Source organism: Lates calcarifer, linkage group LG1 (assembly GCF_001640805.2).
Source record: "Lates calcarifer isolate ASB-BC8 linkage group LG1, TLL_Latcal_v3, whole genome shotgun sequence".
Taxonomy (NCBI): domain Eukaryota; kingdom Metazoa; phylum Chordata; class Actinopteri; family Centropomidae; genus Lates; species Lates calcarifer.
The window spans coordinates 5,350,420-5,378,365 of NC_066833.1; the positions used below are offsets into that span (position 1 = coordinate 5,350,420).

General features: G+C 39.3%; 1 protein-coding gene across 2 annotated transcripts in view; it reads left to right on the forward strand.

Moving 5' to 3' along the window:
• The window catches only part of LOC108872813 (aryl hydrocarbon receptor), a 29,594-nt gene extending 1,967 nt beyond the window's left edge, over positions 1–27,627 (forward strand). Inside the window, exons 2-11 of one of the 2 annotated variants that reach the window (XM_018660691.2) lie at positions 7,308–7,498; positions 18,906–19,012; positions 20,189–20,278; positions 20,546–20,660; positions 20,764–20,891; positions 21,086–21,288; positions 21,501–21,610; positions 22,028–22,169; positions 22,304–23,963; positions 24,476–27,627. In XM_018660691.2, coding sequence (XP_018516207.1) covers positions 7,308–7,498; positions 18,906–19,012; positions 20,189–20,278; positions 20,546–20,660; positions 20,764–20,891; positions 21,086–21,288; positions 21,501–21,610; positions 22,028–22,169; positions 22,304–23,963; positions 24,476–24,556 — 2,827 coding nt within the window. In that variant the 3' untranslated portion in view covers positions 24,557–27,627. The remainder of the gene's footprint in view (positions 1–7,307; positions 7,499–18,905; positions 19,013–20,188; positions 20,279–20,545; positions 20,661–20,763; positions 20,892–21,085; positions 21,289–21,500; positions 21,611–22,027; positions 22,170–22,303; positions 23,964–24,475) is intronic. The other variant, XM_018660693.2, reaches the window with a different exon arrangement.
• The last annotated feature ends 319 nt before the right edge of the window (positions 27,628–27,946 follow it).

Genomic DNA, 27,946 nt, shown 5'->3' on the forward strand with positions numbered 1-27,946 from the left:
ACCCCACAGAGGATTATTATCTGTTTCTGTAGTCACCCTCAGCTCTGTGAATTGTTTCAGTGTTTTTCAGGCCATTGTTTTGTTTTTTCTCTGGCCCTTAACTCAGCTTTCATCAACCTCATAAACAGCTGCAGCAGGCAGATTTTTTCAGCAACGAAAGTGTTGATAAACCTGCTGTTTGCTGCAAGCCCAGCCCAACAGACAGACAGAGTTGGTGATTAGCTGGACAGGAGCTAAAAGCCAGGTATTTTTCTTAGGAGTTGGTGGAGACCAAATAAGGGTTAAAAGTTAGTTAGTTCATATTTACATTAGTTGACACTATGAGCAACTATATATACTTACACCCAACCAAAGGCCTTGTCTCCCATCACAATTCAAAACACAGGACTGAGTCCTGCTATTACTTTTAAATTAACTGACACTGATGAACACTAGACAACAAACTAAAGTAGTTTACTTTTGAAATTTCAGTTGTATTTCACATTGATTTTAAATCATTCTTGTGAAACAGATGCAATATGAGTTCACAGAGTGTAGTATAGATATGTCTGCTTACAGTGATCTGGCAAATTGCAAATAGGATGTTCCCAGTGTAAATCCCAAAATAAAAAGGTGGCCTGTATGCAGACGTCTGAAGATGTGGGACTTTGCAATGAGGACTGAGGTTTCCCTGGATGGCCCAGCTGGGCTCAGCTGCACAAAGGCACCACTGAGCCTGACTGTAAAAAGCTGTGGTCACTACACAGGGGCATTCCATGGCAGATCTGGCCATCCAGATTCTCTGTTTTATTACCCCGGATGTCTTCCATGTTATGTTGCCAATCTCTTTTGCCATGAATTCTACCATGTTATCTGAAGAAGTACCTAGTTAATGTATTCTATGTACTATTTTTCAAACTAGAACAAGCCTTTCAGTCTTACAGCAGCCATTTTTAGTTAGCTTGCAAGAAACATTGCTCTCATGCCTTTAACTACTTAAACACTTGGCCATGTACTCAACTTCCAAAAATGCTAGTTCACAAGTTCCTAATTGTCAGCTGTTGTCTCCTCACAGGCCCACTTATGTACTGATACTGGAGTTTTCCAGTCTGACAACTAAACAAGAACTGACAGGTGATTTATTTCATTGCTTTTCCTTCATTGTTTTTGTACATGCAGTGTAGCACTGCTGAATACAGAGTAACAACACAGAAAATTCATTTTCAATTCATTTTCTTAGCACTGCAAAAAATTGCCTCTCAATGTTAGCTACAGGCTGCTGTGGTAAGTAGCCACTTTGAAAATGTGGGTTAATTATAGTTTGTAGGGCTGATTAATACCCCTCCAGAGTGCACAGTGGTAAATGTGTGTGAAAGTGTACTTAACACTATAGATTATAACTTATGTGCTTTATAGTGGGAGTATTTATTTTAGCAAGCAATGGTATCCTTAATGAGAAAGGATAACATGCTTTTCCAATGGCAGTGTTGTTTTGCTCTGTAATCTAAAGGCATTGCGAGAAACACACACACACACACACACACAGAGGCAGACATGCTGATAAGAGGCGTGGCAGAATGCCAAAACACTCCTGGTGAACACCAAAACATGTGCCCTTTGTTCTTTGCCCTTCATTTGCAAAGAGGAGTCCTCAAAAACACCAGTGAAATACTTTTTTATCATGTTGAACACTCTTATTGGAAAAAATGTTGCCATCTAAGATTTTGAAATAACACCTAAACTATGTGTTTTTATAAATAACACAGCTAGCTAACAGTAGAATAATAACATAGTTTGTGGTATGTGAAATACTATTATTCAATAATTAATTTTTTGTATTAATTAATTTGTAATTTTAAGTAAAGGTCATTTTGTTATTGTGATATTATTATCTCATTAAATTTGAAAGAATTAATGCTTCTTTTTTAAAAAATCTGTTTATTAACATTTTCAACAGTTTTTTTTTGAGACAACACAAGCAAAATAACAATCCAAACAAAAATAACAATACGATACAATACAATGATAATAAAGGAAGAATCATGCAGTAGAAAACGAAACAAAACCAAGGCAAAATCAGGACAGAATATAGAATAGAATAGAATATAAAATTAATAAATAATACTAATACTACTACTATTAATAATATTTGCTCGGTCTGCTGCATGTCATATCATATTTTCACATCACTACAGGAAGAATAAACTCAACAGTCAGTCAAGGCTCTCCCGGAGGTCTAACTCTTATACTGTACATGCTTTAAAAAAGGGTCCCATAACTTTCTAAATTTCCCTAGTGAGCCTTTGATTGTGAACCTAATTCTTTCTAGCTTAGCAAAATTAAGACAGCTTTTATCCACAGTGGATGTGAGGGGGGAGTTGTGGATTTCCACTTGAGCAGTGTGGGTTAACACAGGCTAGAAAAGCCACCTCTGGGTAAGAGAAAGATAATGTATGTGGAATTACACCAAATAATACCATTATGGCATAACGCTCAATCAATCTTCCTATAACCTTTGACAATGACCAGAAAATTTCCTCCCAGTAGCATTGTAGAGCAGGACAGGAGCAGAACATATGTGCATGGCTGGCTGGTGCAGGCTGATACCTGTCACATATTGGATCCACATCTTTAATGCTTCTTAATCAGTCTAACATATCATTATGTTTATCTTGCTATTCCTGTACCCAAAGTGCTCCATATGTGTGTAGGTGTAGGGAAAACAGTTTTGCTTTAGACAAGTGTCTGCCAAATGAATATGATGTAAAATATGGCTCACAATGGGTATACATATAGTGAGACAGTATGCTCTAAAAGTTCAAAAACACTTTGCATGTGTGATAACAAGCTAGAGGCAACCAGTGTGCCTCCTTCCCCCTTGGTCAACTGAAGAGGCTGCTTCCTGGAGTACTACACAAGCCAGAAGTTTCAAACAAACTCCAGTCTCAGAGCTTTCAGAAACTTTTGGTGTAAAGTAGGGCTGAATGATTTTGGGAAAAAATCTAATTGTGATTTTTCTGACAGATATTGCGAATTGATTTGCAGTAATTTTGAAAGTCAAGCTTTAGTCCAGGATTCACTATATACATGTCAAACATGTGATGGAGCATTACCATTTAAGATACACATACATACACATAATGAATATAGAACATAGAACAATTCTCACAAAACAAACAGTAGCACTATGTTCACTTGCCTTCTTTGCAGTAACTTTACATCAGTCATTCTGGCTGCCTGTGGTGATTTTTCAAATGCTGATACACTGAGGGGGAATGACAGGAGACTGACAGGCACACAGAGAGCCAGTAGAGACAGACACAGCTGATTAAAACTCTGGGATTTGTCCCAGTAGAAAATACAAAATGCAAATACAAACCTAACTTAATGTTAGCTAGTTCATTCTACCATTTTCTCTCTTTTTTTCTTCTTTCTCTCTCTCCTTCTTGGCTCAACCGGGTACTTTGCAACTTTATAATATCAGCGGCAATAATTTTCCCGTGGCAGGCCACCACTGCAAATATGTATAGTGGAGACACTGCAGACAAAGTTGGCATCTTGGTCACAGCTCAATTATCTTGCTTGCCAGCCTGTTGACACTGATAGACGCTTTTAACTCATATCACCAGTAATTTCCACTTTAGCTGTGTCTGTTCTCAGGACAGGCATGCAGGTAGAACTCGAGCGACTCACACTGCCTGCGTCGTCGCTCTACTCTCCATTTTCATGAAGTATCTTAACTCCACAGTTAGTTTTGTTTGGTCATTTCAAGACAAGATCTGGTTGTAAATTTTAAAGCCGGTCGCTCTGTTGCTCCTACAGTGCTCTGTGTGTGAACTGTGAGGCAGATAAAAAAGTGTAACCTTGTGTGTCCACCGACTGTCCACTCATTTTGTAAAAATAATCACAGTCTTTGCAGTTTGCAAATTGCAATAGTTCAACCTCGGTTCAATTTCGATTAATCTGTATTCTTAGTGCAGACCCGATTGCCTTTGAAACAGTTTGTTGGTTTGCTCCCTCCTGGAGAATTGTTGTTTCAGTGGGCTCTTAAGGCACCCCACTCCCCAGAAAATGAAAAATGTCCACAGAAACTCCTGCATCCAATTCTCCACGGTGTATCCACATAATCCACAGTTTTTCTAGAACATAACTAAATACTTTACTGTCATATCACGCTGTTGCCTCTGCATAGCTCTGATGCTCCTCTGGACAAAGCAGATTTACTGATTTATTGGCAAAGCAATTCCTCAGATTGTATCTGCCTTGGTTTTTTATAAGCGTTCATGACATTTCTTAATTTAGTTTTCTCTTGTGTAACGCAACTGTAGAGCAGCATTTATGTCATTTTCTGTGGAGTTAACAAGAGCAATTTCTCTCCCACCATGAACAGAAGAATAGAAAACCATAGGTTTGGAGTGACTGTGAAACACTAGTATAATTTCTGCCACTCGGCTCTGTAGGATATAGGTAAATGGAACTTCTCTTGTTGTAACCAAGTCATCATCTTTGTTCTTGCACATTTATGTCCAACACACGTCCACGTTATATATATATATTTTTTTCATTTCTCAATTCTATTTTTGCCTCTCTCTCTGGAAAGCTATCTGGATCTGGATCTGGATGGACACTCGATCTGCTTTAAGCAGACAAATGTGTGTTAGTGTCATTACAGCAGACTGACTGCAACATGGGCTGCCTTATATTTGGGACAAATTAGATGTTTGGGTTCATTGAGTTGATTTCCTGGGTTCAGTTCTACTTCTTTGCTCCTGAGATAAGGAATCCCAATAGAAATCAATGGATGAGGTAAAACATCTTTTCTTTCCATGAACACCCTGATGTCTGCTGCTCTACCCCGTGATCCATAGCAAATCAAGGTGGGAAAAAATGGTTCTGAATGCTGGCTTTTGTCTCTGCTAGGCATTTCTTGAGAGTGAGATCAGTTCTGCTTCATTTTCTGAGAAGGTACAGCTCGGGTCTGAGGCCAGCAATTGAGTTTAGGCTGCGTTCCCTTCAAACTATTTGGTGGCAGAGGAGGAAATGTAGTAGCCTGTCATTAACCAAAGTTTTGGTAGAGAGAAATTTAGGGAAAGGCGGAGAATTTGCAGCCTGAAACTGAAGATATGCTACGGTAATAATTGACCTAGAAAAGTTGTTGTGCAAAGGATACCCTGGTGCATTTTAGTGCTGAAACCAAGTGATTTAATGTGATTAGGACTGGCTGGACTGACTCCATAAGGCCTTTTTTTGTGCAGTTCAACCACACAAATTTATCAAAGCTCAGCTGTTACTCAGAGGGATGCAAGGATTGGATGTCTTGTGCTATATCATGTACATGTATGCAACTAGGAGAGAACACAGCCAGCCTGCTGCTGTAAGCTGGGTCTCAGTCAGTTTGAATAGCTGTAGACTGTAGATAAAAAGAGCCTCATCAGTGACTGAAGTTCTCTATCAGTCTCATGCTCAGGATTTGCATGGCAGTCTAGTAAATGTTTCATCCATAAAATGACAACGGCAACTACCAATTCAGTTCATTAACCTTGGTAATACATAGTTAGTAATGACCAGAGCATATCACAGTTCACACTGCAAAGTTTTTGTCAGAACTTAAATATGGTTTGACAGAGCGATTGGCTACCTGTCATGGTTTGCTCATTTAAACATGCTTAAACTAAACAATGACAAGTTTAAGATTGCTTATCAACACCACATTCAGCGCATTAGGTCACATAACCTTGTTACCTCATTAGAGTCCCTACTTCTTCTGCAACATGCTGTACATTTATGAGGCTGGATTAGGAGAGGAGAGTAGATGTAATTAAGATGGCCGGAGATGCTGAATTGTGCAAGACAGAATTTTGATGCGTCCATGGATTGATTCCCACCCATTTGAGGATGCAAGAAGAATGGTCATACATGTAAGTTTTACAATTTATCCATACCTCTATACTGTCATACTTTTGGTTTACTATCATAATAAGATATTCATCATACTCCTGAGATTTATCATTCCTTGTTGGCTACCCAGTTTTTTTTCCTCACAAGAATGAGCTTGCATATATTTTGAGGTGGTTGAGCTCTGAAAGCTCCAAAAAGGGTCTTTACCATTGAATATAGTGTAGATTATTTGGGAATGTGTAGGCTTTTTAGGGTCTGAAAGGTACGAGCTGGTCTGCTCTCAGGAGGTGTGTGGTTAAGGAATGACAGCAGTGGTGTTGTGTGTCATCCCCATTGCTCCCTTTCACTGATACTTGGTGCCCCTCCCTGTGTAGCATATGTGTCTGATTTGTGAGTGATGACACGTATCTCCAGGGAGCCTCATGAGCTTGTATTTTGCGCTTGAGCATGGGTGGTCCAAGAGAAAGTAAAGTAGAGCAAATAAAGCTGCTGTCATGGTAAAAACCGGGTTCCATTTTGACAAACTACATGAGTAGCCAGTGGAATGACTTGTGGTCATTTTGTGTATTTTGCATGCTGGTGTCTGTATTATTTATCCTGGACTGAAGAATGTTTCCACCACATTGTTTTGTTTTCATGTTTGAAAAATTTGTGAGTGGACTGTGTTTTTTTTTTTTTTTTTGCTCTTCAATAAAACCAGACTAGTTCATCTTTCATAATTTCACTGATGGCATCACTTTTTTTTTTTTTAAATCAGTGGTTATCAATTAGCTAGTATAACTAGGTAGTTGTCATGTGCAAATAGATTGTCATAATTTCCCAGTAGAAATTGAAGTAAAATGACATCATTTTACGCTAGTTAAATCTTAATTGAGACCTTACGGATTCAGGGATGTTAAATACCTCATGCTGCCAGAAGATGACATTTCTGTAGGACACTGTGTTCTTGATTTATTTATTTATTTTTTTGTGGAACCAAGATGTGTTTGTGATGCTTGGTTCAGTTTTATGTGGTTCAATATTAAAATCTAAAGTTTCTGTTCACCACCAGCAAAACTTCCAGCTTAATAGTGCATATTTCAGTATCACTACATGGCAAGGCACAGCATAGTCAAAGAGAATCAAACTAGTTTCTGCTCTACTGAAACATGACACTGTTTTTGTTTCAAGCTAAATGAGGCACTCTAACATGGGAGATGTTAGAGGGGAGTAGGTCAGAAGCTGTTTGGAGCTTTACTAAAAGTTAATATGGCTCATGTTTAATAATGTTGTCATACTGCACCCCATAACAGATGCCATGCTCTGAAAGGGCCAGTTAGCCAGGCCTGACCTGAATCAGTTTAGTCCACAGTCCTAGTGATAGGTTTCCTCAATTGGCAAATTATTAAGCACTTCAATAACCACTTTTTTATTATTGTTTTGCTCCACAGAAAGAAACCTTCTGAAGGCAATGAAGTTGTTAAATCAAACCCTTCAAAGCGACATAGAGATCGGCTGAATGGGGAGCTGGACCGCCTGACGGACCTCCTGCCCTTTTCCGAGGATGTTCGCTCTCGTCTGGACAAACTGTCAGTCCTTCGCCTCAGTGTGGGATACCTGAGGGTCAAGAGCTACTTCAAAGGTGAGGACCAGCCTGGGTAAAACTGCCAAGTCCACAATTGTGTTTCCTAAGATTTCCTAAAACAGCACATAGACCTGGGATTTTAAGGCAAAGCTCCTCTGTCCCTCTTAGCTCCATGTCTTACTCTACATTGCCCTCTATGAACCTCACACTACTGTCTTGACACAAGATAACATGGGTATAGTGAGTTCTGTAGAAAGAAAGCTTGATAAATGGACAGAAACAAGACCAGCACTTCAAGCTGCTGGAACTGGAAGTGATTTGAGAGTTGCACATACAAATGAACTTTGAGTACTTTTGACAGCCAAGGCAGGAATGAGAAGCATGCAGGAATCTGGTTTTAGGAAACAACACATCCTCAGCACTTGTAACCTTACTCCACCCTACACCTACAACACAAAAAAAATATGAAATGTTTTTTAAGATTCAGGTCTTCACTGTAAGTTGATTAGACTTGCAGGCACTTTGGCTTTGGAAATCTGATGAGTCATGTGTGCGAGTCAATTATGGGTGAGTCACGCACATAACATCTCCACCACCTGCAAATGATAGTTTTCTTTGAGTTGAACAGAGTAGCTGAGGTGTTGGCAGACGAGCTGCTGAGTAAGTTGCCCTGGTGCCTCTGGCTTCACTTGACGTTAGAATTTATGTGTCTTGTCTCTGTTGCCTTTTGGCACATTGTCTGTGCATTGTTCAGCCTTTGTGGCATTAGTTAGTGTAGTTACACCGGATATAATGCACTAAATGTGTGCTCTGTCTTTCAACAAAAACCAATGTGACTCTCACATGGATTAACCAGTAAAATACAACTGAGGTTGCTTTGACTAGTGTAATTTGTTTGGGCTTTGGTAACTACTAAGCTAGCAAGGATTCTTTTTTTTTATCAAACAACAAATAAGTTTTCTAAATAATTTTCATTTTCCATTAAGATATATTTATTTGTCTAAGAGGGCTCGCTACGGCAGTCGTCCTTCTGTCATGTTTTCACATAGCTAGCAATGTTAACCCAGTGAAATGAGCAACAAGAAGAAAACCTAAGACAAAAAGTTTGCAGCTACAGACTGTAATTCCTTCACTAGCCAACCTGTCTGCAGTGTGAACATCCAGTATGAATGGACATATTACGTGCAGTCAGAGGAGTTGTGACATTCCAGCGCTGCTTGTTCTCACACCCTTTTGCTTACTTTTTTGCTGTGCAGACAAGATAGGCTTGCAGTTGCTGCAGTTGCGCCATTGTCTAATCATTTCAGATAGTAGTTTCCATAAACTTTGCAGACCTGTGTTTACAACCCCACATTTCTAATTTATGATAAACTTTCCCCACAACATTGATTGCCTGTTTTAAATGAGTTTGCAGTGGTTTATAGCAGGCAGCTGAAGGAACTCAAATGCAATTTCAATTTCTACAGCTTCATTGACTCTTATACAACATGTTTTATCGAGAGAGGACAAACATTTGTCAGTCAGTGTCTCTATTCTTTTGAAAGGTAGAGTACCATTTCAGGTGCAGAATATGTCATTAATTGAAAAGACTTGTTTTGAATCATAAAAAACTAGTTGTCCATGCGATCCAGGTTATACATAGTTTGCCTCTACTTTACATAATAGACAGTGCATGTGAAGTATCAGTGGAGTCAAGTCAAACACCCAGGGCCAGATGTACAAATGATACATATACATGAAAACTATGCACATGGCATTTCTCACATGTGAGCTGGTACTGGTAAAAAACAAAAAAAGTGTGTGCGGTGAAAATATATACCTCACACATGCTGCAGACATTTCAAACACATGATTTTACAGAGCCAGCCAACCTATTCAAGATATTCATTAGGTTCTAATAGACAGACCCAGCACACAGTCAGGCACTGTTTGCTGACTGTTAGCTGGAAGAAGAGGAAGTTTGTTGTAGTTTAGAGAGCGTTCAACAATAGCAAAACAAGGGATGAGACAAGTTTGACACGTCTCTAACAGAACATCACTCTGCATTGCCATGTTAAAACAGTTGTTGGATGGTGGCTCAGTGTGTTCACAGGCCCCTACATGACATTAATATGAGTTCTATACATTGCACTTATTGCAATCATCGACACCCACACATGAACATATTAAAAATATGGGCTGCACCTTACATTGCTTACTACTTGCCTTGCACATACAGGTCAGTCTATCATGGCTATCATGATTCCAGGGTTTGTCAAGTTTAAACACATAATCTTAACTTTAACAGAACATTTGAGTTACTAACTAGGAACATGGATTTCCAAAGCTGCTGGCAGGGAAAAGATGCCATGGGTGACATTATGAGAAATGTAGGAGCTAGTGATTTTGAAGCCTGATCCACACTAGCCACTAAATAGTCTGGGTTTGTTTTTTTTTCTTCCATCTTTAATCAGTCTCTTGTGATCCCCTAACCTTATGGAAATGTAATACTAAATCACTGGACTACAGCTTTAATCACATTATGATGTGTATGTGAAAGTTGCCTCTGATTACTGATGTCCCACTAGGAGTAATGTGGGTCAAATGTGGGTCAACACACATCAGCCAGCTCTTCTTCTAGTCACTCCTCCTGGAGAGAAAAATGGGTCGGACACAGTCTGGGAAGGTTTTTCAATCAGGGATGGAAAATTAGATAAGTAATTACATAAGTAATTTTAAACATTGGCTCTTTGAAGAAAGAAAGGAAGACAGAAAATGGTAAAGTCTGCATGTGTGGGTGAGTGAAAGAACAAGAGAAAGGAAACTTAACTGGTAATTATATAATGGAACTGTGCATAATTCTATGGTTTAGCAGTAAATTGTAGCTAACGCTGCAGTCTGAAGTCTCTGCTAACAGTGATTATCCCATGATAGTCGTCCCATATGAATAGGTCTAACACAAGTTATGTACCTGTCTCTGACATGAAGGTGGCATTAGGATGTAGATTAAAACAGAATGCCCACAATTGCACAGTTTATCATTATTTACCTTTTTTCAAATGGCATGAATGGATGTGACAGATGATGCATCTTTAACACTATGCCAAGAGCTAGCCATGCCAACACTCTTTTTGTGTGTGAGTGTTTTGAAAAGCCCTGCTGAAAGGGGTTTGTTCTATACTGATGACTTAGATATTTGATAAATATACAGTGGGGGCCAAAATAAGTGTTTTGTTCATTATTAAGTGGGATGTTGGATTTCAGCATCATGTATCTTAGCATTTTGTTTTGCCTACTTTCAATAAATAATCAAACTGCTTTGGTATGACCTTTAGTAAGACAGGGTACTGTCTCTATATGCCAGCCAAGGTGTTGAATTCTCAGACACTGGGTCAGACTTTGTTCAAAGGATTTGACAGAACATTAATCCTCATGACCTTTTACACAGTAGTATGGTATGATATCAGATTGTATAGTGAGCCTTTCAAGAATATGGTCGTTATACTGTTCATACGTTAAAATGAAAATAGATTGAAAACAAAACCCTCATGTTGCAGGTGTAATGTTTACTGCAGTCCCCCTGTGGTTCATACAGTGCAGCTCCACCACAAATAACAGACCATGTTTCCTCAAACACAAAGGTCATTTGATGTTATTGATCCTGTGTAAATGAGCCTAAGACTAATTGAAGGTCCTAGCTTTATGTTTCACAAGTATTTCTTTGTTTTTCAGCACTTGATTTGTCCATCTATTGGTTGAGAATTAATGAGGCTGTTGTAGAAATTAATGACATTTTGTGCACAAACTACAAGGGCTAGTCAAGCAGGCTAAAATATTTCCCAATCTTGACAGCCAACCAGATGAATGGAGGCATGGGGTGTGGAAAATTTTATTTTTCAACATCTCGTGTTGACTTTGTATTCAACTGAACTAGTAAAGATGGCCAGATAGAGATATGTTCAACATGACATGGATTTTCACATATGATATTCTCCATAATGTTAGCATCAGTGAAACTCACTACTTGTTTACCAGTGAGTGTATGCTTCACTTTTGTTTTGAATCAAACACATACTCACATGTTAAAGAAATGTAGATGATGGAATGAAGACAGACAACCCCTGCTCTGGCTCTGATATAACCATTGCTAGTGTTTGTATTAAAGCAAAATATACAATTTTACAGACATGATGGCCTGAGTCTGTGTCTAACTGCTTCCCTTATGACAAAAGCAGTCAACAGTCTGGAGAACAATGGCCTAAAGTAAAGTTGAAAACATGTTTACACACAAATACATGGCAACAGCTGTGCAGCATTAATAAGCTCTTAACTTCCACCTTGTATGAAACTCTGTAGAGTTAAATAATCTCAACTCAGCCCTGATTTTAATTATATCAAATTGGATAAGATGAAAAGTTAAGTCAGATGATAGATTCCCAAAACACATTGCCTTTGCTGTCTATCTAAACAAGATCATCAAGGTTGACTCTCAGGGGTTATCCCAGTCAAAACATAAGCCTGGAATGGGTGTTCAAGTGGGGACGTGCCTAGAATTCAAGATAAAGATCTCATAAACCGTTAGGTAAAAGAAAGGGCTTTAGAGAAAAGAACAAACATAAGCAGTTTTAGTTGGTGCAAGTAAGATTTACAGACCAGATAATGAAACAAGCTATTTACGGTTGCCGTGAAATGGCAGATCTCTCTGAGCAAGCTGGACTGTTTGCCTCATCGCGTGACTTTACGAGGCGGCACTGGATATTTTGAAAGGCTTGTGGCTCACTGCTGCTGACATATTTGTGTGACGCTGTTAGAAATTTGAGAAAAATGTGGACTGGCTCTCCAAGTTCATTGAAAACATCCAGGGCCTGTTAGTAATCATAGTTGATGTGGTAACACCATATTATGTGCTATAATTTAATATAATTTGGTATTTGGGATATCTGAACCATGTACACACAAACCCATACCCATGACACAAGTGTAACAGGAGGGATAAAGAGGCAAGAACAACATTTTTGGTCTTGGCAGACGTCTGCAACTTGGAGGACGGAGCATCAGTATGGGGAAGCCCAGTCTTGTATGTTATTGATTCCTGATGGTCTCATTACAAAGATTTTTTTTTTTAAGATGTGTTTTACTTCTACATGCCCTTAAAAGCTCAGCATAATTCACCTGTCAAGTCAGTATCATAATATGTGAGAAGAGGACAGCTTACTGGGTTGACAGCAGTTGCCTGTTGGCCCTTCATAACTCGCCTTTCAGCATATCGTGAGAATGCGAGTAACCGCTGGGAGACAGATTTAATCATGTTTTTTTTTTTGTTTTTTTTTTCCAATTTCCATTCTCTGGAAGGTTTGTTCTTAGTCTCCTCAGCTTTAAACCACAGCGCTACATCTCCCTTCATACCCAAACTTTTTTCTTCTTCCCTGTTGACCAGAGCCAAGCTCGCCCACCAAGGCTTTCTGTGACATTTAGAGTCTTCCAAAAAATGCTTTTGTTTGTTTATGTGCCGAACCAAAATCAGCTGTCGTCCCACTCAAAGTTTGGTTGAGGGATGAGGAACACAGAAGATGTATTATTATTACATTTATTTAAGGACTATGATTTAAATCTGTCAGAGTTCAGAAGGAATTTGAAAATATTAATAGCGATTGTTATTCAGGACAGTAAATTGGCTGTTAGTGTTGATTATGAGTTGCATATATTTCCAGACTTCAAGCATTTTTAATCATTTCCTTCTACCAACAGCTACAGCATCCAAGTAGTCACAATCTGATTTGCCGGGGCTAAATTTAGACATCGTGTAGGAGGCAAAGTTGGTATTTCTGGCTCAAACTGTAGATGATCCCTGCCTTCTGAGAGCTTCGACTGACCGCCTAGAGACTGATAAGAAATATTTTAGTGATAAGATATGCAAGACACGCCTAAAAGGGTAACCTGAGTTTTGCTTTGTTTAGTTTTTTCTTGTTGTAGTTGTTTTTCCCCCTGTTTCTGTGCCCAGTCCAAAACTGACGACTTTTCAAGTAGATAAAAAGACCCCAGACAGCCAAAAATATCTCGGTGTTGATTACAACCACCGCCACCAAAACAGACGTTGTGTCTTGAATAGCATATAATCATTGTTTATTTTGATTTCGAATCATCAAGGTCTGCTTTTCTGTTTTGTGCTACAACACACACCTTTTCAAACCTGAAATCTCAAGTCTTTCTGGGGCCCTACACAAGGTGTGATAACAACCCCCCCACTGCCACCACCACCACCACACAAAATAAGTAAATGTTCACATCAGCTATACAAATCAATCGAAGAAAAAAAAATACCTGGTACCACTGAAACACTGTAAAAGTCACTATAAAAGGGAAACTGTACAAAAAATAGGATTTTGTAACCCAACTTTATAATAGTGCTTTGAAATCCCACAATTAGTACTCCTGTATCCATAATAGGCCTTGTGCAGAGGTTCTGCAAACCTCTGTTTTCCATCCAAAGCTGCTCTTTCCTTCTTTTCCTTGAAATGCCTACATGACACTCATGTGTGATCACAAAAAAGTTAAAGCTGTTTCCTTACCCTAAAGTCATGGAAAGTGAAGTGGAACATAAATCAAAAGACTGACAGGAGGATGAACCTATAGACTGAGTGAACCAGCTCATTGGCTGTTATTTGCTGCAAGCTCTGCCCTTTCCTGCACATCTGCGTGAGAACAGAGATCTCTGTACAGGATCTGCTGGAACTAAATGTTTTCAAATCAAGATAATATTCCCTTATGCATTGCTGGCATGCTTTATACTCTCCCTGAATGTGGCAGGCATCCAGTCTGTGACAGCATTTCCTTTTTCTCTCCTTAGTTTCAGTGTGTACGCTGATACTTTAAAGTAGACATTGTTTACATAGGTTATTTTAATTCAATTTACAGCAAGATTTCATTGTTTTGGTTCAGTTCCAGTTTTACTTTTTATGTTTTCTGTCACCATACAACATGTTGAATACTGCCCAAAACATATGACTTTAGCCAGTCATGTCTGTGTTTTATTCTCACTATTCAGTGCTTCAATCTACTGCTTCTACTTTATACTTTAACCTCTATCCCTGAATAGTTAGACTAGGTTGCATGTAGAAGAACTCAGGCCCATCACAGTTCTTTAGATTTCACTTAATTACCCCATGATGAAAAGACATCAAATCCTTTAAAGGCTGCCTCATTTTCCAAGTGACAGGGATGTTTGCCTGGAGTGAATCTTGCATCAAAAGCATGCTCTGCACTTCACCAATCCTATAATGGCCTTTTTTTCTGAAACAGGGCCTCTCTAGGTGTCATGTTACACCATGGCTTGGAAAAGAATTTCAAAGTGTTAGAAAAGGTGTATATAATGTTGTATGTAAGTGCGTATAATTATTGTTAAATATGGTGTGGTGACTGTATAAACTAGCAGTGAAGAACCATATATTTTTAGATTTTTTATTTTTTTGTCTCGCTTCTTTGTTTTTTCCTGATGAGATGTCAAAGGCAAAATATACCACTATCTAGGGGCACACAGACTATTTCTCAATCACTGCCATCTTGGATTTTGACAAGCCAGTTCAGTTCAGATCTTTATTGTCCCTCAAGGAGAAAATTGATTTGTACACAAAGGATATAGAACACAATAGTACAAAACAGTAAAAACAACCAAGGATAAAAAGAATAAAATCTTCTGTGCAAGCAGTCATACGTAAATAAATAAATAAATAATACTGCTAAAAAAAAAAACAGCAGCGCCATTAAGTCAAGTGCTGGTTAAGCACATTAATTGCACTAGGAACAAAGGAAAATTTGAACCTGTTGCTTTTAACTCTGGGGAACCTGTATCTCCGCCTAGAAGGGAGAAGAGCAAATTCTTCTTCCAGGAGTGGATGATTCGGGTTGGCCAAGACTCTACTTTCTGCAAGACTTGTCTGTTGTAGATAACTGCCAAAAACAACAGCTCCATTTAAAGTGACTCCAGTGACATAGGTTGTAGGATTCATTGTGGAATGGTTTGGGAACTCTGCAGTAGAAGTTAGCCGTCTAACACAAAGACACTAACAAGGTATAAGTAAATGGAAAGAGGACAGACAGTTTTCAGAGTTGGACAGTTGAATATTTAAGAAAATGACAGAAAAACTGTACCTGTACGTTCTCGTACTAACGTGTCATAACATGTTCTAACATGAATCCTTAAAGGCATGTTGCAATGCAAAAATAAGCATCATAACTTAAACCGTTTCTTCCAACTGTCCTTTTTCCATTTACTTTTTGAAGCCCCCTCGTATGTCTGCTAGGATGAGGCCACAAAAAGTGTCTGGGCAGCTTGGGTTTCTAATTTTTCTTCTACATATTTCCAGAGAAAGTGGTGTGCCAGTGTCAAGCACATTGAACAAAAAAAAAATCTAGACAAATGTGCATTTTGTGATCAAGCAAATACCTTATCACTGGAAACGTTGTCTCTGTGATAATTGCTAGAATTAATATGTACAATAGGAATTCAGTCATCCATCTAGTGTTAGATGGCGGTGTGTCAGTCAAACGTAAAATCCCATGTTGAATTGTAAATGAGGCCCCAACACCACCAGAACACCTCAAGTGGAATACGTCTGGCTTTAATGTCAAACACAGACACCATCAAATTGTGTCGGTCCAACAGTCTTGAAAAATGATTTTGCTACAATATTTTGGTTTTGAACGACCCCCTCCTGCTCTGTGAAGGCGGCGTCTGTGTTTGATGTTAGCATGATCTTAGGTTTTCTCTCTTCACTGCCTGCACGACGCAGAATTCACCACTGGGGAAGAAAACTACAATGAAAACAAACAGACGGCCACAGTGAGGCCCACTTACTCACGCAAACGCTTAATAGAGAGGAAAAAAAAAAAGGGATTTGCTGGATTATCCAGATTTTGACTTGAGGTAGCATGGTCTGCATTTGCTGGTATGTTTGGCTGAAGCAGTGTGTGTGACTGTGTGGATATCTGATTATTTGTAATGTGATTTTACTTTTTGTCTTTCTGTTTGTTTGTGATGACAGTGTTGCTAGCTTGTACTGGCTACACACAAAACTCACATACTAATAACAGTCATATACATGGATTGTGTTATGTGTCAGGCCTGCACCTTTGTGTGGATGTGTAGTTGTAGATGTTTATGTAAATGCTGTGTGAGTTTAGCTGAGAGGTGGTGAGTGTCTATGTGTCTGTGTTTGAGGGGAGTGTTCAGGGGCCCCTTCCCTCCTTAAAGAAGTTGCGTGACAGGACTGGACTGACGGGTTGGGAGAGGCCATATCCTGGGATTTTCCTGTAGTGGTCGTCCAGATAAGGGAAACGCTCTTGTCGGCTATTGCTTACAATAACCCCCCAGGGACAGATGCAAGAGGACCAAGTGTGTTTGTGTGTGTTATTTCTGTGTGTGTGTTATGTGTGTGCGGATATGCAGGCTGCCAGATCAGTTTTCCAGCAATGAGAAAACCTGTCTTCTGGACGGGCACCAACAATTGAGGTTTGACCCAGCCAGATATCTGGCTTCGCTTTTTAACTGCTGCGCACTCATGATCTAACATCCAGATTATTTATAGATCCACAAAAGAGTCTTGTGCCCACAGGGACATAAAGATGCAGTCTGAATAGCAAGGGTTTCACACACAAGTAAAGGGGACAGTATGCTGTACAGTATGCCATTTAGTGTCACACAACAAGCCATAAGAATTCATGATAACTCTTCAGTTGTTCAAGCTAATGATCTAAGAATGAAACTAAGTACAGTGTTGCCACAGGAATAACTTAACAAACATCTACTTTTATTTGCATGCTTTTGCATCGTGTTCAGGCTCATAAATCACAGCACAAGTGTGTTCAACCATTTCAGCCATTGAGTTGCAAAATTAGTCTCATGTTTACTTCTCTTAAAACAATAGCCTAACTCTTGTGAATTTGAGAAGCAATCTAAGTAGGTGACATGGCATAGTGGGTGTGAGCGTGCTTCATATACAGCACTAGCAGGTGATGTAAGGGTAAATCATAAACAAAAAGTGTGGAACAGTGGTTGCTTTATGTAGCGTAGGTTGTCTTGTTTTTTGGGCCAGTATACGCAAAGTGAACACTGGCAGTTTGATTTTCTGTTTGCACAAAAGGTACTTACCCAGGGAGCTTGCATGTCTCCCCAATGTTAAAAAAACAACAGAAACATTGCCAAGTTTTTCGTAATCCCTTACCTGGAAATGGTTGTGTAAACTGGCTTTGTTCTCTGGTTGGCACGTTTTAACACCCAGCAAATCAAATAATTGCCAGTGGTGTCCTATTACATCAGGTTCTTTAAGTCACAGGAAAGTGAGGATCACTTGGCAGGTTGGCGTATAGTCACATATATGATTTGATGGAGGAGCCTGTAAAGTGGGCTAGTTTTATTAATGCACAGAGCGTTGAGTGTAGTATGTCTTCAAACAAAGTGCAAGATGTGATATTGCTATCATTTACATTACATGTACTCATTTGGCAGACACATCCAAAGTGACATATGAGACAAAACTCTTGCCAAGTTGACCTTTTTCCTTCTTTTCTCTCTTTTTACATGCACCTACATAATTTATACAAAAATGGAAGTAAATAAAAAGATTATGTGTGATTTGTAATCTTAGAACTATTTTAGAGATCCTCCTTACTTTGCTGCAGTAGTTTAAGTCTTAAATGATGCCAAAACAGTGGAACTGCAACAAGAACACATGTCAGACTGTAATGTTCATCTAACTGTCTACATGTGATTGTGGCTCTGTACTTTGTTAGAGTCAGTGATGACTGATAAGAGAAAACTCTCCATTAAGAGTGGAGTAAAATGCTTTTTTTTCATTTATTGAAATCACAGGGAGTCCCTTTGAACCATGATAGTGACTTTGAAAAAAAGACCATTCTAATGCTGTCAGGTAAATAGCACAGGACTCATCAATGTCCAGAATGTCTCCTTTTGCTTGGGGACCACTCAGGGAAGAATTGTCATTGTTGTAGCTTTGGCTGTCATTCTTGTTGGTTATAAAACATCCACCTGACTATCCAAGGTCAGGGGATGTGGTTTATTATTGGAAAGTCTCGTAAATCAGCAAGATAAGCAGCCTGACTGGCAGACAGTTAAATTACCAAATTATTAAATCCAAGTGAAAGTAAAGGTAGATGTTAAATTGATTACCCAAACTGTGTGTTACATTTGCAGAGCTTATTAAATAAATGATGCAGAGCTAATTTATGGTTCAACTTTGAACTGCTGCACTCACAAAGTAGTCTGTGTGCATGCAGTCTTTTAGATACACTGAGTTTCAAATCTTGGTTTGTGTACCATCAGTTTCTGAAACAATAGAATTATGACCAAAATGTAAAACTTACACCTAGGGAGTCTAGTGCCCATCACTTAAGAATTTCATCAGTTTAAATCCTGATCACATATCACCTTGGCTGATTCCTCTTCTCTGTTTTGTTACCTTGTGTGCAGCGACCATGAAGAACAGTAGCAGCAGTCTGACACTTCCTGGGCTGAATGGGCAGAATGGGAACAACATGGACACCACAAGCTTCTCTGAAGGGGACCTGCTGCTCCAGGTACGAGACACGAATAAGCTATTAACTTCCGAGGGAAAACTGACATTTAGACATATCTTAAAGGGTTTACATTTGTACATTGTAACATTTGTTATATATTTATTAGAGAACCTAAAAACTCAAACAAAGATCACAACAAGCAAAGAGCACAAACTCACACACAGAAGCAGACAATTAAAATAGTAGATTAAAGCCAGACACAGCCTCATTAATGTTTCTGCTGTGCACTGAAGAAAAAGTCTCACGGCCTGAATGATAACTGAACAGCCTGAGGCTAGCAGGTGCATAATTGCACAGTCAGACTGTATTTATTTGTGCACTAGTCATGTTGTGTAGAGTTAATCCAGGTCTATCCATTTAGGAGGAAGTTATGACAGGTGACTCTGCTTGTCTTGGTGCCTGTTGCCAAAGCTTGGCCACGCTTTGTGCTTTTTAACAAAAACCTGTGCTCGTCAAATGCACCTTGTTTATTGAGGCTCACCTGTCAGGTACATTTTCACACTTTGCTCACAACAGGTGGTAATACAAAGGGCCTTTTAGAAGCAGCTGTTGCTGTTATTTTTTTATATAAACATATCTTACAAACCAACGAATAGAAAGTTGTCTAAAAATACATAGAACATATATATAAAAACATATATTTGTGTTGTTATATATATATATATATATAACATATATATAACATATATAACCTTTACAGCTGGTAATATGTGCTTCTACTGCAGTGCTACATGAATATGAACAACATTCAGTAACAGTATATGCATTTGGTCATAGTGGTCATTTTCTAGACAAATATACATCAGAGTAAACAACAGAAACCTTGAAGTAATGGTGTTAAAAGTATATGATGAAAGTGTATGGTAAATGTAGACTATTTGTCTGCAGTGTAACAGTTTAATTAGCTTCTAATGGCCACGCGACTAGTCGTGGATTTTTTTGGTAATCTGTCAGCAGCATAACATGTAGGCAGACATAATATACCACACAATAGATAATCATCACAACATTCCTAGGTGATGGTGGTGGTGGTGGAGTGTTTTTGTGTGTTGATTGTTGCTGTGTGTTATGAATATGCATGTGTGCTTGGTCTTTGTGTGTTAGTAATGTACCTGACGTGTATGCATGTACTTTTAAGAAACCTCTGTGTGTGCTAACTGACTGTTCCCTTTGCAGGCGTTGAATGGGTTTGTGATGGTGGTCACGTCAGAGGGGTTGGTGTTTTATTCCTCTCCCACAATCAAGGACTACCTGGGCTTCCATCAGGTGAGCTGCTAGCTTTCTTTGATATTACATACAAAAATCTTTTATCAGATTAGAAATGTTTTGTGCCTCTCTCCCTGCTGTATACACCACAGCTGTCATTTCATACCTTCAGTATACTCTGAACACTCATGGTTTAGCCAAGAAACAGCTAAATTCTTTGCTTATGTTTCACCGCCAGTAATTTCGTAGGAGGTGGAGCCTGAAGTGGTATACACCTTAGGTCTATGAACTGTCAATCAAGTGTTTTGTCCCCTCCTCTACCAACAGTCGGATGTGGTTCATCAGAGTGTGTTTGATCTCATCCATACTGATGACCGGGCCATGTTCAGACAGCAGCTTCACTTTGGACTAAACCCCCCACCTATTGGCGTGGATGAAGATGGTGAGTAAACACGAGTCCAGTCTGTACACCGGACATCAGTTTGACTTAGATCAGTAGTTCAAAGTTCTCCTATGTCATGTTTCATCCCTATCTGTGTTCTCAGTCTCGCAGAGTTGTGGTAATGCAGTGATGTACAGTCCTGAGCAGCTTCCCCCAGAGAACTCGTCCTTCCTGGAGAGGAGCTTTGTGTGTCGCTTCCGCTGCCTCCTGGACAATTCCTCTGGCTTTCTGGTTAGTACGATATTTTAGGTTAAACTGTCGAAACCTTTGCTTGTATTACTTTACTTGAATCAACAAACTCATCTTATAAACATGATGCAGTTTCTGTGGAATATAAGGGGCCAGTTCAACAAACTAATGCACATTAAACTGTTTTCTTATCTTCCCTGTGATTACTCAACTCATATTCTTTATCCCTGAACCAGGCTCTGAAATTCCAGGGGCGACTGAAGTACCTCCATGGCCAGAGTGTTTTGAGGGACAACAGGACATGTAATAAATCTCAGATGGCTCTCTTCGCCATCGCTATGCCCATGCAACCTCCATCTATTGTAGAGATCAGAGCAAAATTGCTCCTCTTTCAAAGCAAGCACAAGCTGGACTTCACACCCATGGGCATTGATAGCAGGTGCTACAAATTCTTCCTTTCTTCCTTTTTAAGTAATCATTTGGCCACTGGAATTTTTTCTAGGCATGTAATTTCTGGTGATGGAAAAAGTTCATTTAAGATTAACTGTGCAAAAGAAAAATCTCAGAAGCTCCATTTGCATTGGACAGTGTCCCAGGCCTTATTGCAATGAGCTTGAATGTTTTGTTTTTTGTTCTTTTGTCACTCTCCAGGGGGAAGATTATTCTGGGCTACTCGGAGACTGAACTGTGCATGAAAGGCTCCGGCTACCAATTCATCCATGCAGCTGATATGATGTACTGCGCTGACAATCACATCCGCAGTATGTTGGCAATATCAACTTGAATTTTATTTTTACTAATACATTATTTGGTAATTGATGGAGCTGCAAGAACATGAATATGCATCAGGGTTGTTCACTAGAGAGGAAGTCCAAAGAAAAATACCTGTTTTTAAGACCTCGGTTTCTACGAGAGATTCTGGTTCTAATTTGACAGACAATTGTAAAATTCGCTTGTATTTCCATTGCAGAACTTAAATTGCATAATGATAATTAGTATGAAAAAGGAATCGTTGTACCAAATTTAAATTGTCTGCCCAAAATATAGATCACACTTTTTGTCCAGAGTGAGATATCACATCAACTCCTGTCCAGTTTGACATGACTTAACTGAATGATGAATGAATATTTACAACTGCCACATTGTTAACCTCTTATTATATGTGTTGTTTTTATCAGTGATTAAAACAGGAGAGAGTGGACTGACTGTTTTCAGGCTCCTGAGTAAGTCTGGTGGCTGGGTGTGGGTGAAGGCCAACGCCAAGCTGATCTTCAAAGGAGGAAGACCTGACTTTATCATTGCATACCAGAAAGCATTAGCGTGAGTGTTTAATATTTGCTCTGTCTGCAGTCTGGTTGCTAAAATTATGAATATGCTGTCAGCAGGACAGAATAAGACAAGTCCTTGACAATGTTTCCTAATAAAATTAATAAGACTTACTTGGTCTCTTTCAGCAACGCTGAAGGTGAGGAGTATTTGCGTCAGAGGAGGCTGCAGCTTCCCTTCAGCTTCACCACAGGAGAGGCTGTCCTCTATAACACTGGCCACACAGTGGACATCACACAGTTTCAGTTCAATAAAAAGTTTAGCAACAGTAACGTGAACAAGGATGTGATCCCCGGCTCATTGCTGGACTGCTTCCTGCGACAGGATGAAACGGTCTACACCCAGACAGTGGACGTCCCCTTACCTGTGGATCAGATGTTCATGGACAGCCGGGCCCTGGTCAGTGTTGGCAATGACCCATGGCAGGAAATTGGGCCCACAGCCACCACAGGTGACCCTGTTGTAGTGAAAGACGAGGCCAAGGAGTCGGTGATGGCTGTGATTGACAACTTGGAAAAAATGGCTCAAAATGGTGACTATAGTACAGCATTGCAGAAACTGGAGCTAAATGATACAGAGCTGATGGAATGGGAAAATGCTCTCAAAAGATTAAGTCAGGGTGAGGATCAGCAGAACAATGTCAGGTCTGAGCTGGACAGCATCCTCACAAATGACATATTTGAATACATAGACTCAGTTTTGTTCAAAGAGAAGGGGGAGGATTGTCTAAACGCCAGCCCCCCCAGCTGCCTCACAGTCAACAATAATCATCAGGACCCTTTTACTCAGGCTGCCCGGTTCTCAGCCACTCAACTCTGTGAGCCACAGTTGTTTCCAACACCAAGTCCAGATAATAATAATTACTCTCCAATAAATGGACTCTATGCTCACCAGCAGGATATAGGGCAAACTGCTCAGATGTTCAACGGCACCCAGAAACTCTCCCACCAAGGTCCCCTAATTGCTCAGGATGATACCAAGGTGCCCCCTCTTCAACAGCTGCAGCTCAAGGACATTTTCAGCCCATCAATAGAGCTCCCAGACCTCACTGTCCCTAATGCCTCAGCTGATGATACCGTAGCCCCCTTTCAGTCCTGTGGGCAGGTGTCCATCAGCCACATGGGCTGCCCTCAGGGGATTTCTGGACAGACACAGTCCAGCCAACTCCTGCCATGTCCTCAAAACAATTTGCAGTCTCCTGCAATGGCGGGAAATGGACAGCTGCCGCATAGTCCTGTTAAACAACCAAACAGTGTAGCACCCGGCGTAATGGACATTCTGCCACCCTTGATTCCTTGCAATGACTTTGCCACAGCTTGTGCGCAGGGAAGCACCCCTTTTGAAATGCACAACCATCAGGTTCAGCAGCGGCCGCAGAGCCAGCAGCAGAAACTGCCTCATGCTGGCACCATGCAGAACGGACATGAGCCGGTGCCAGCGTGTCACAGCCAAACATTCCCACATACTGGCCTTTGGCCAAGGAGTGTCACCGGACTGAACCATACGCAGCAGGGGGGGCTGGCTTGTGGCCAGGCAGCTACTCGTAGCAGCTGCATGTTCGACCAGCACTTTTCTTCCAGTCCAGCAGGGGGCAATGTTCTAGCTCTCTCTGGGTCTTCAGGTCTGAGGGAGGCAGATCAGAGTCCTCCTCGAGGTTCCTGCTATTTCCAGTGTAGCCACAGTGAGTCTATGGTGGGCACATCAGCCATAAACCAGGAGAACATCAGCATCATGTCCCCCACAGAACATGCACTCAACATTCAGCACTACCTGGAAAACCAGACACAGGTAAACATGTCCCATGTCCCTGTGGGCTGGATGATTTCCTAGAGACACATTAAGATTTCTTGTTTTGCCCAACCAATAGTTCATAAGCAAAATATGGACTATTTACAGTGAAATACACATTGGTCAAATTTGAGAAGCTGAAAACAGAAAATATTTGGCACTTTTGCTTAATAACTAATTAACATTAAATGTCATAAAGAAAAGACAACAAAAGAACAATAACAGAAATTAGAGTGTTAAATGACAGTTGAAAGTGGAATTGATAAACTGGAAATATGAAAGATACATGTAAAAGCTTCAGTGTAAAATTTTTCAGATGAAAGCTTAAATGGTTAAATGGCTCACAAATCACTAAAAAACAGTGGGAGTTAAAGTAATTTAATTGATCACAGACTTGGTTCACTATCAGTATGCCTTAATTAGTTTGCATTTTCTTCATAACATTTAATTATGTTTACCTCTTACTATAAATGTAATTTCCTTTAACGGTGTATCCTCTCTTCTCTGTTCAGCAGGATGAAAGACTCTCAGCTGAGCTCAGTGGAATTTTTGCTACTCCTGTTCATGATATAGCCTTGTACCTGACAGAGTAGAGTCGAGTCCTGTTTTTATTGCTGTTGCAACAACTGCAGGAGGAGGACAAAACACAGTATATTCTGCCTGCATCAGTGCTCATCCTCTGACTCTACATCCTTATCCTTGTGTTATTGTAATGTTTTAAATGGCTTTGTATCATATTTACTTTGTCCAGTCTGTAATGTTTAAAAGCTGTTGCTTGTCAGTTTCTAGTGAAGATACACTATAATAATAATGAAGTATAAAGCCGCAAGTGCATGTACCAGGATGGAGCTTGAGCCAGCAAGGAGGATCAGTCAAGTGGATCCAAATAGCCAAAGAAATATGTTTTTATAAGGGAAACCACAGTTGTCATGTTCCTGTTTTCAGCCAGGCACATCCATTCATTTCCCAAACTTAAATATGTAAGAATACTAAAAACATTGACATGATGTTTTTAATATAATCAGTCTGAACTTTGATGCTGACAAAGTGGAGGCTTTTTCTAAAGGAGGTTGTTATCATAAATGTAAAAATGGGTATTAAGAATCACTGAAAGTGACAGCTACCTGAAAACACAGCTGTACCATAAATATTATTACAGATAAAATAATCTGTATATTTTAAATGTGGTTGATGTAAGTGTATAGATACAAGCTGTAATTCACTGTGTATTATATTTGTTTTACCAGAAGCTCTGCTTTGGCTGACAAAAGATTTGTATGTACAGAATGCATCAGCACGAGATACATGTTTTAGTGCAGTATAAATGTGCTTTTATGGAGAATACTTTTTAATTGGGGATCCCAAAAATTCAGATGTCAGAAATTAGCAGAGATTGTCAGCAGATTACCCATCTGATGGTCAGATTTGTTCTGCTTGCTGCTACTGTCAGGGATGCAAACATTTTGATTTGCTGCATTATTTCCACTTCAGTACTAAAACTGAAAAAAAAAACATAGCTGCAGTTGAGATTATTTGAATACACTGCTGCTATTTAAGACCTGTACTTGTGGGCTATTTTAGAGATGCATCTTTCTCATACTGGTAAAGCAGTTGCACTAATACATACAGTAAGTCCTGTGCCAGTTAGCTTTAAAAAAAAAAATCAGCCCATCAAATATCACACTTCTCAAACAAATGTTTTTGGTAGTCGTGCCATCATCAAGGTGGTACAGTAGCACCCAAAACCTTGCAGTCTTGAGAAATGTAATGATGCATTTATGTCAACAAAATGCTCAGTGATTGCCAGAAAGAAAGCCTATAAGATCTGGAGTATGGCATGATTCACAATAGATGCCACACTGATGAGGTTTCACCTTGTCCTGTCTTAAAAGTACATGTTTGATGAAAGCTGTGTCCAAATTCATGGGCTGCCTCCTTTGAATGATGCAACCAATGAAAGTAGGTCCACAGTGAATATTTGGTCATTCTGGTCACCAAAACTAATAGTGCATTCAAGTGCTCCTCATTAACTTGATGGAAGACAAGTTTAAAACCTTAATATGCATCACTGTAAGTTTGACCTTAAAGTTTACAGTGCAGGTGATGTTTACTGTGTAATCACGTGTGACCAACAGAATGCAGATGCCTCATAGATACAATGTGTAATCAACTGACTTTACAAGATATTGAGAATAGCCTGAATCCATTGTTAAACAACTGATGGATGGAAGTCTTTAAGCCTTTGAAATAGGAAAGCCGTTATATTTTGCTGTTGTTGAGATTCAGACTTCAAAGGATGCAGTCCCTGAATCGTGACACAGCAGATGAATAAAAACAGCCTCCATACTTGCTACCTAGAGACATTCAGTCAAAGATGCAGGTGAATTTGCAGCTGCTCTTGCCCATAACATTCATGGTTTCTAACATATTTATATTTTACATTACCCACACTGAGCCATATCCAGTATAACCCTATAATTTTTCTTGTGCCTTCTTGCTAAATAGGCAGCTGAAAAATATCTCCATATAAATATATCTGTGCCTTCCTGTATAAAATTATATTTTACTCAGTAGCTCTTGTTTTTCTAAGGCAATCATTTAGAGGTGCACTAATTTAAGGGAAGCCGTGGCCATAGAAGATACAGTATCCTTTCTGTATATTAATAAGATTGTATCCTTAAGTGCATTTCAAGGCTCTGAGGAATTCCTTAAAGTCCATTTTTCCATTTTACACAAACGTCCTTAACAATGGAAACAAGGGAAAACTTCAGTCGTAACATATCTCTACAGAGATATTAAACATGCTTTCATTAATTAATGAACAGTGAAAATGTATTTCAAGAATGTGGAGATACTGACTGGTTTTACAGTGCTTTCAGATCATATTTACTTAGTTGTGTCTGTTTCCTGTTTGTGCTGGTCAGTCTATTTTGGCTCCTTTTTTAAATCTGATATTCACCAGATGTTTGTAATATCCACACACTACAAAAACAACATTAATTTAAGGTTTGGATGAACCTGAGCGAGAACAGCATTAACATGACAGTTTTACTGTATTCCTGCTGCAGTTTGATATCACTCAGTATTTTACCTTTCCTTAAGAATCTATTGTATATGTACCTGTAAGTATAATACCTAAAAATTGAAAAATTACAGAAAAAAAGAACCTAAAAGTCTAAGGGCACAGATTAACATGGCCTTCTTTTCTCTGTCCTGGTCGCTCATTGTTCTTTGTTGTGATGAAAGAGCAGTGACGGAAACATCCCTCTTCCTCCTGTAAGAGGATCTCAGCATGAATCGGACTGTGGAGGCTAAAAAAGGACAGCCTATAAACCTTCTTTGATGTTGGACTTTGATATGGACATGTCATGACCATAGCCACTCTGAAAACCCTGGAGCCAAATGTTTTATTCACAGCGGTGTTGATATTTTTAAACTAACATGCCTTGGTAGTTGCCATATTTCTGTTATTTGCTGAAAAAAAAAAAAGAAAAAAAAAAAGAAAAAGAAAAGATATGATAAAAAATCACAACTATTCAGTTTAATCCACTTTTATTTAGCCAAGCAGTTATATTATCTATATCAGAATGTATGTTAAACAAATAACCAGCCTTTGTCTACTGTTAAATGTTTTTTCATAAATATATGTGTGCAATGATTCGGATTGTATTTGGCTCATGTCATTATTAAGTTGGTGTGGTAGATCAGATGAAGGGAAATTTGATCAGATCAAAGCAGATCATCATCAAAGCTGGTAGTTACCTTCAGCAGTAATCATTGTGGGGCAGCTTGGTTTGGCTTGTTTAGACTCTATAAGGATTATTTACAGCTGTCAGAATCACAGTCAGTGACTGACAGTAGACACAGATCTTCGATAAACTTTAGTTAAACTTTTCTTGCCTCCTTAAATTTCATCTTTAGGTTGTCAGAGAGGTAATGTTGACGCTTGTTATTCCTCATGTTGTTTCCTTTCCTTCCTCACT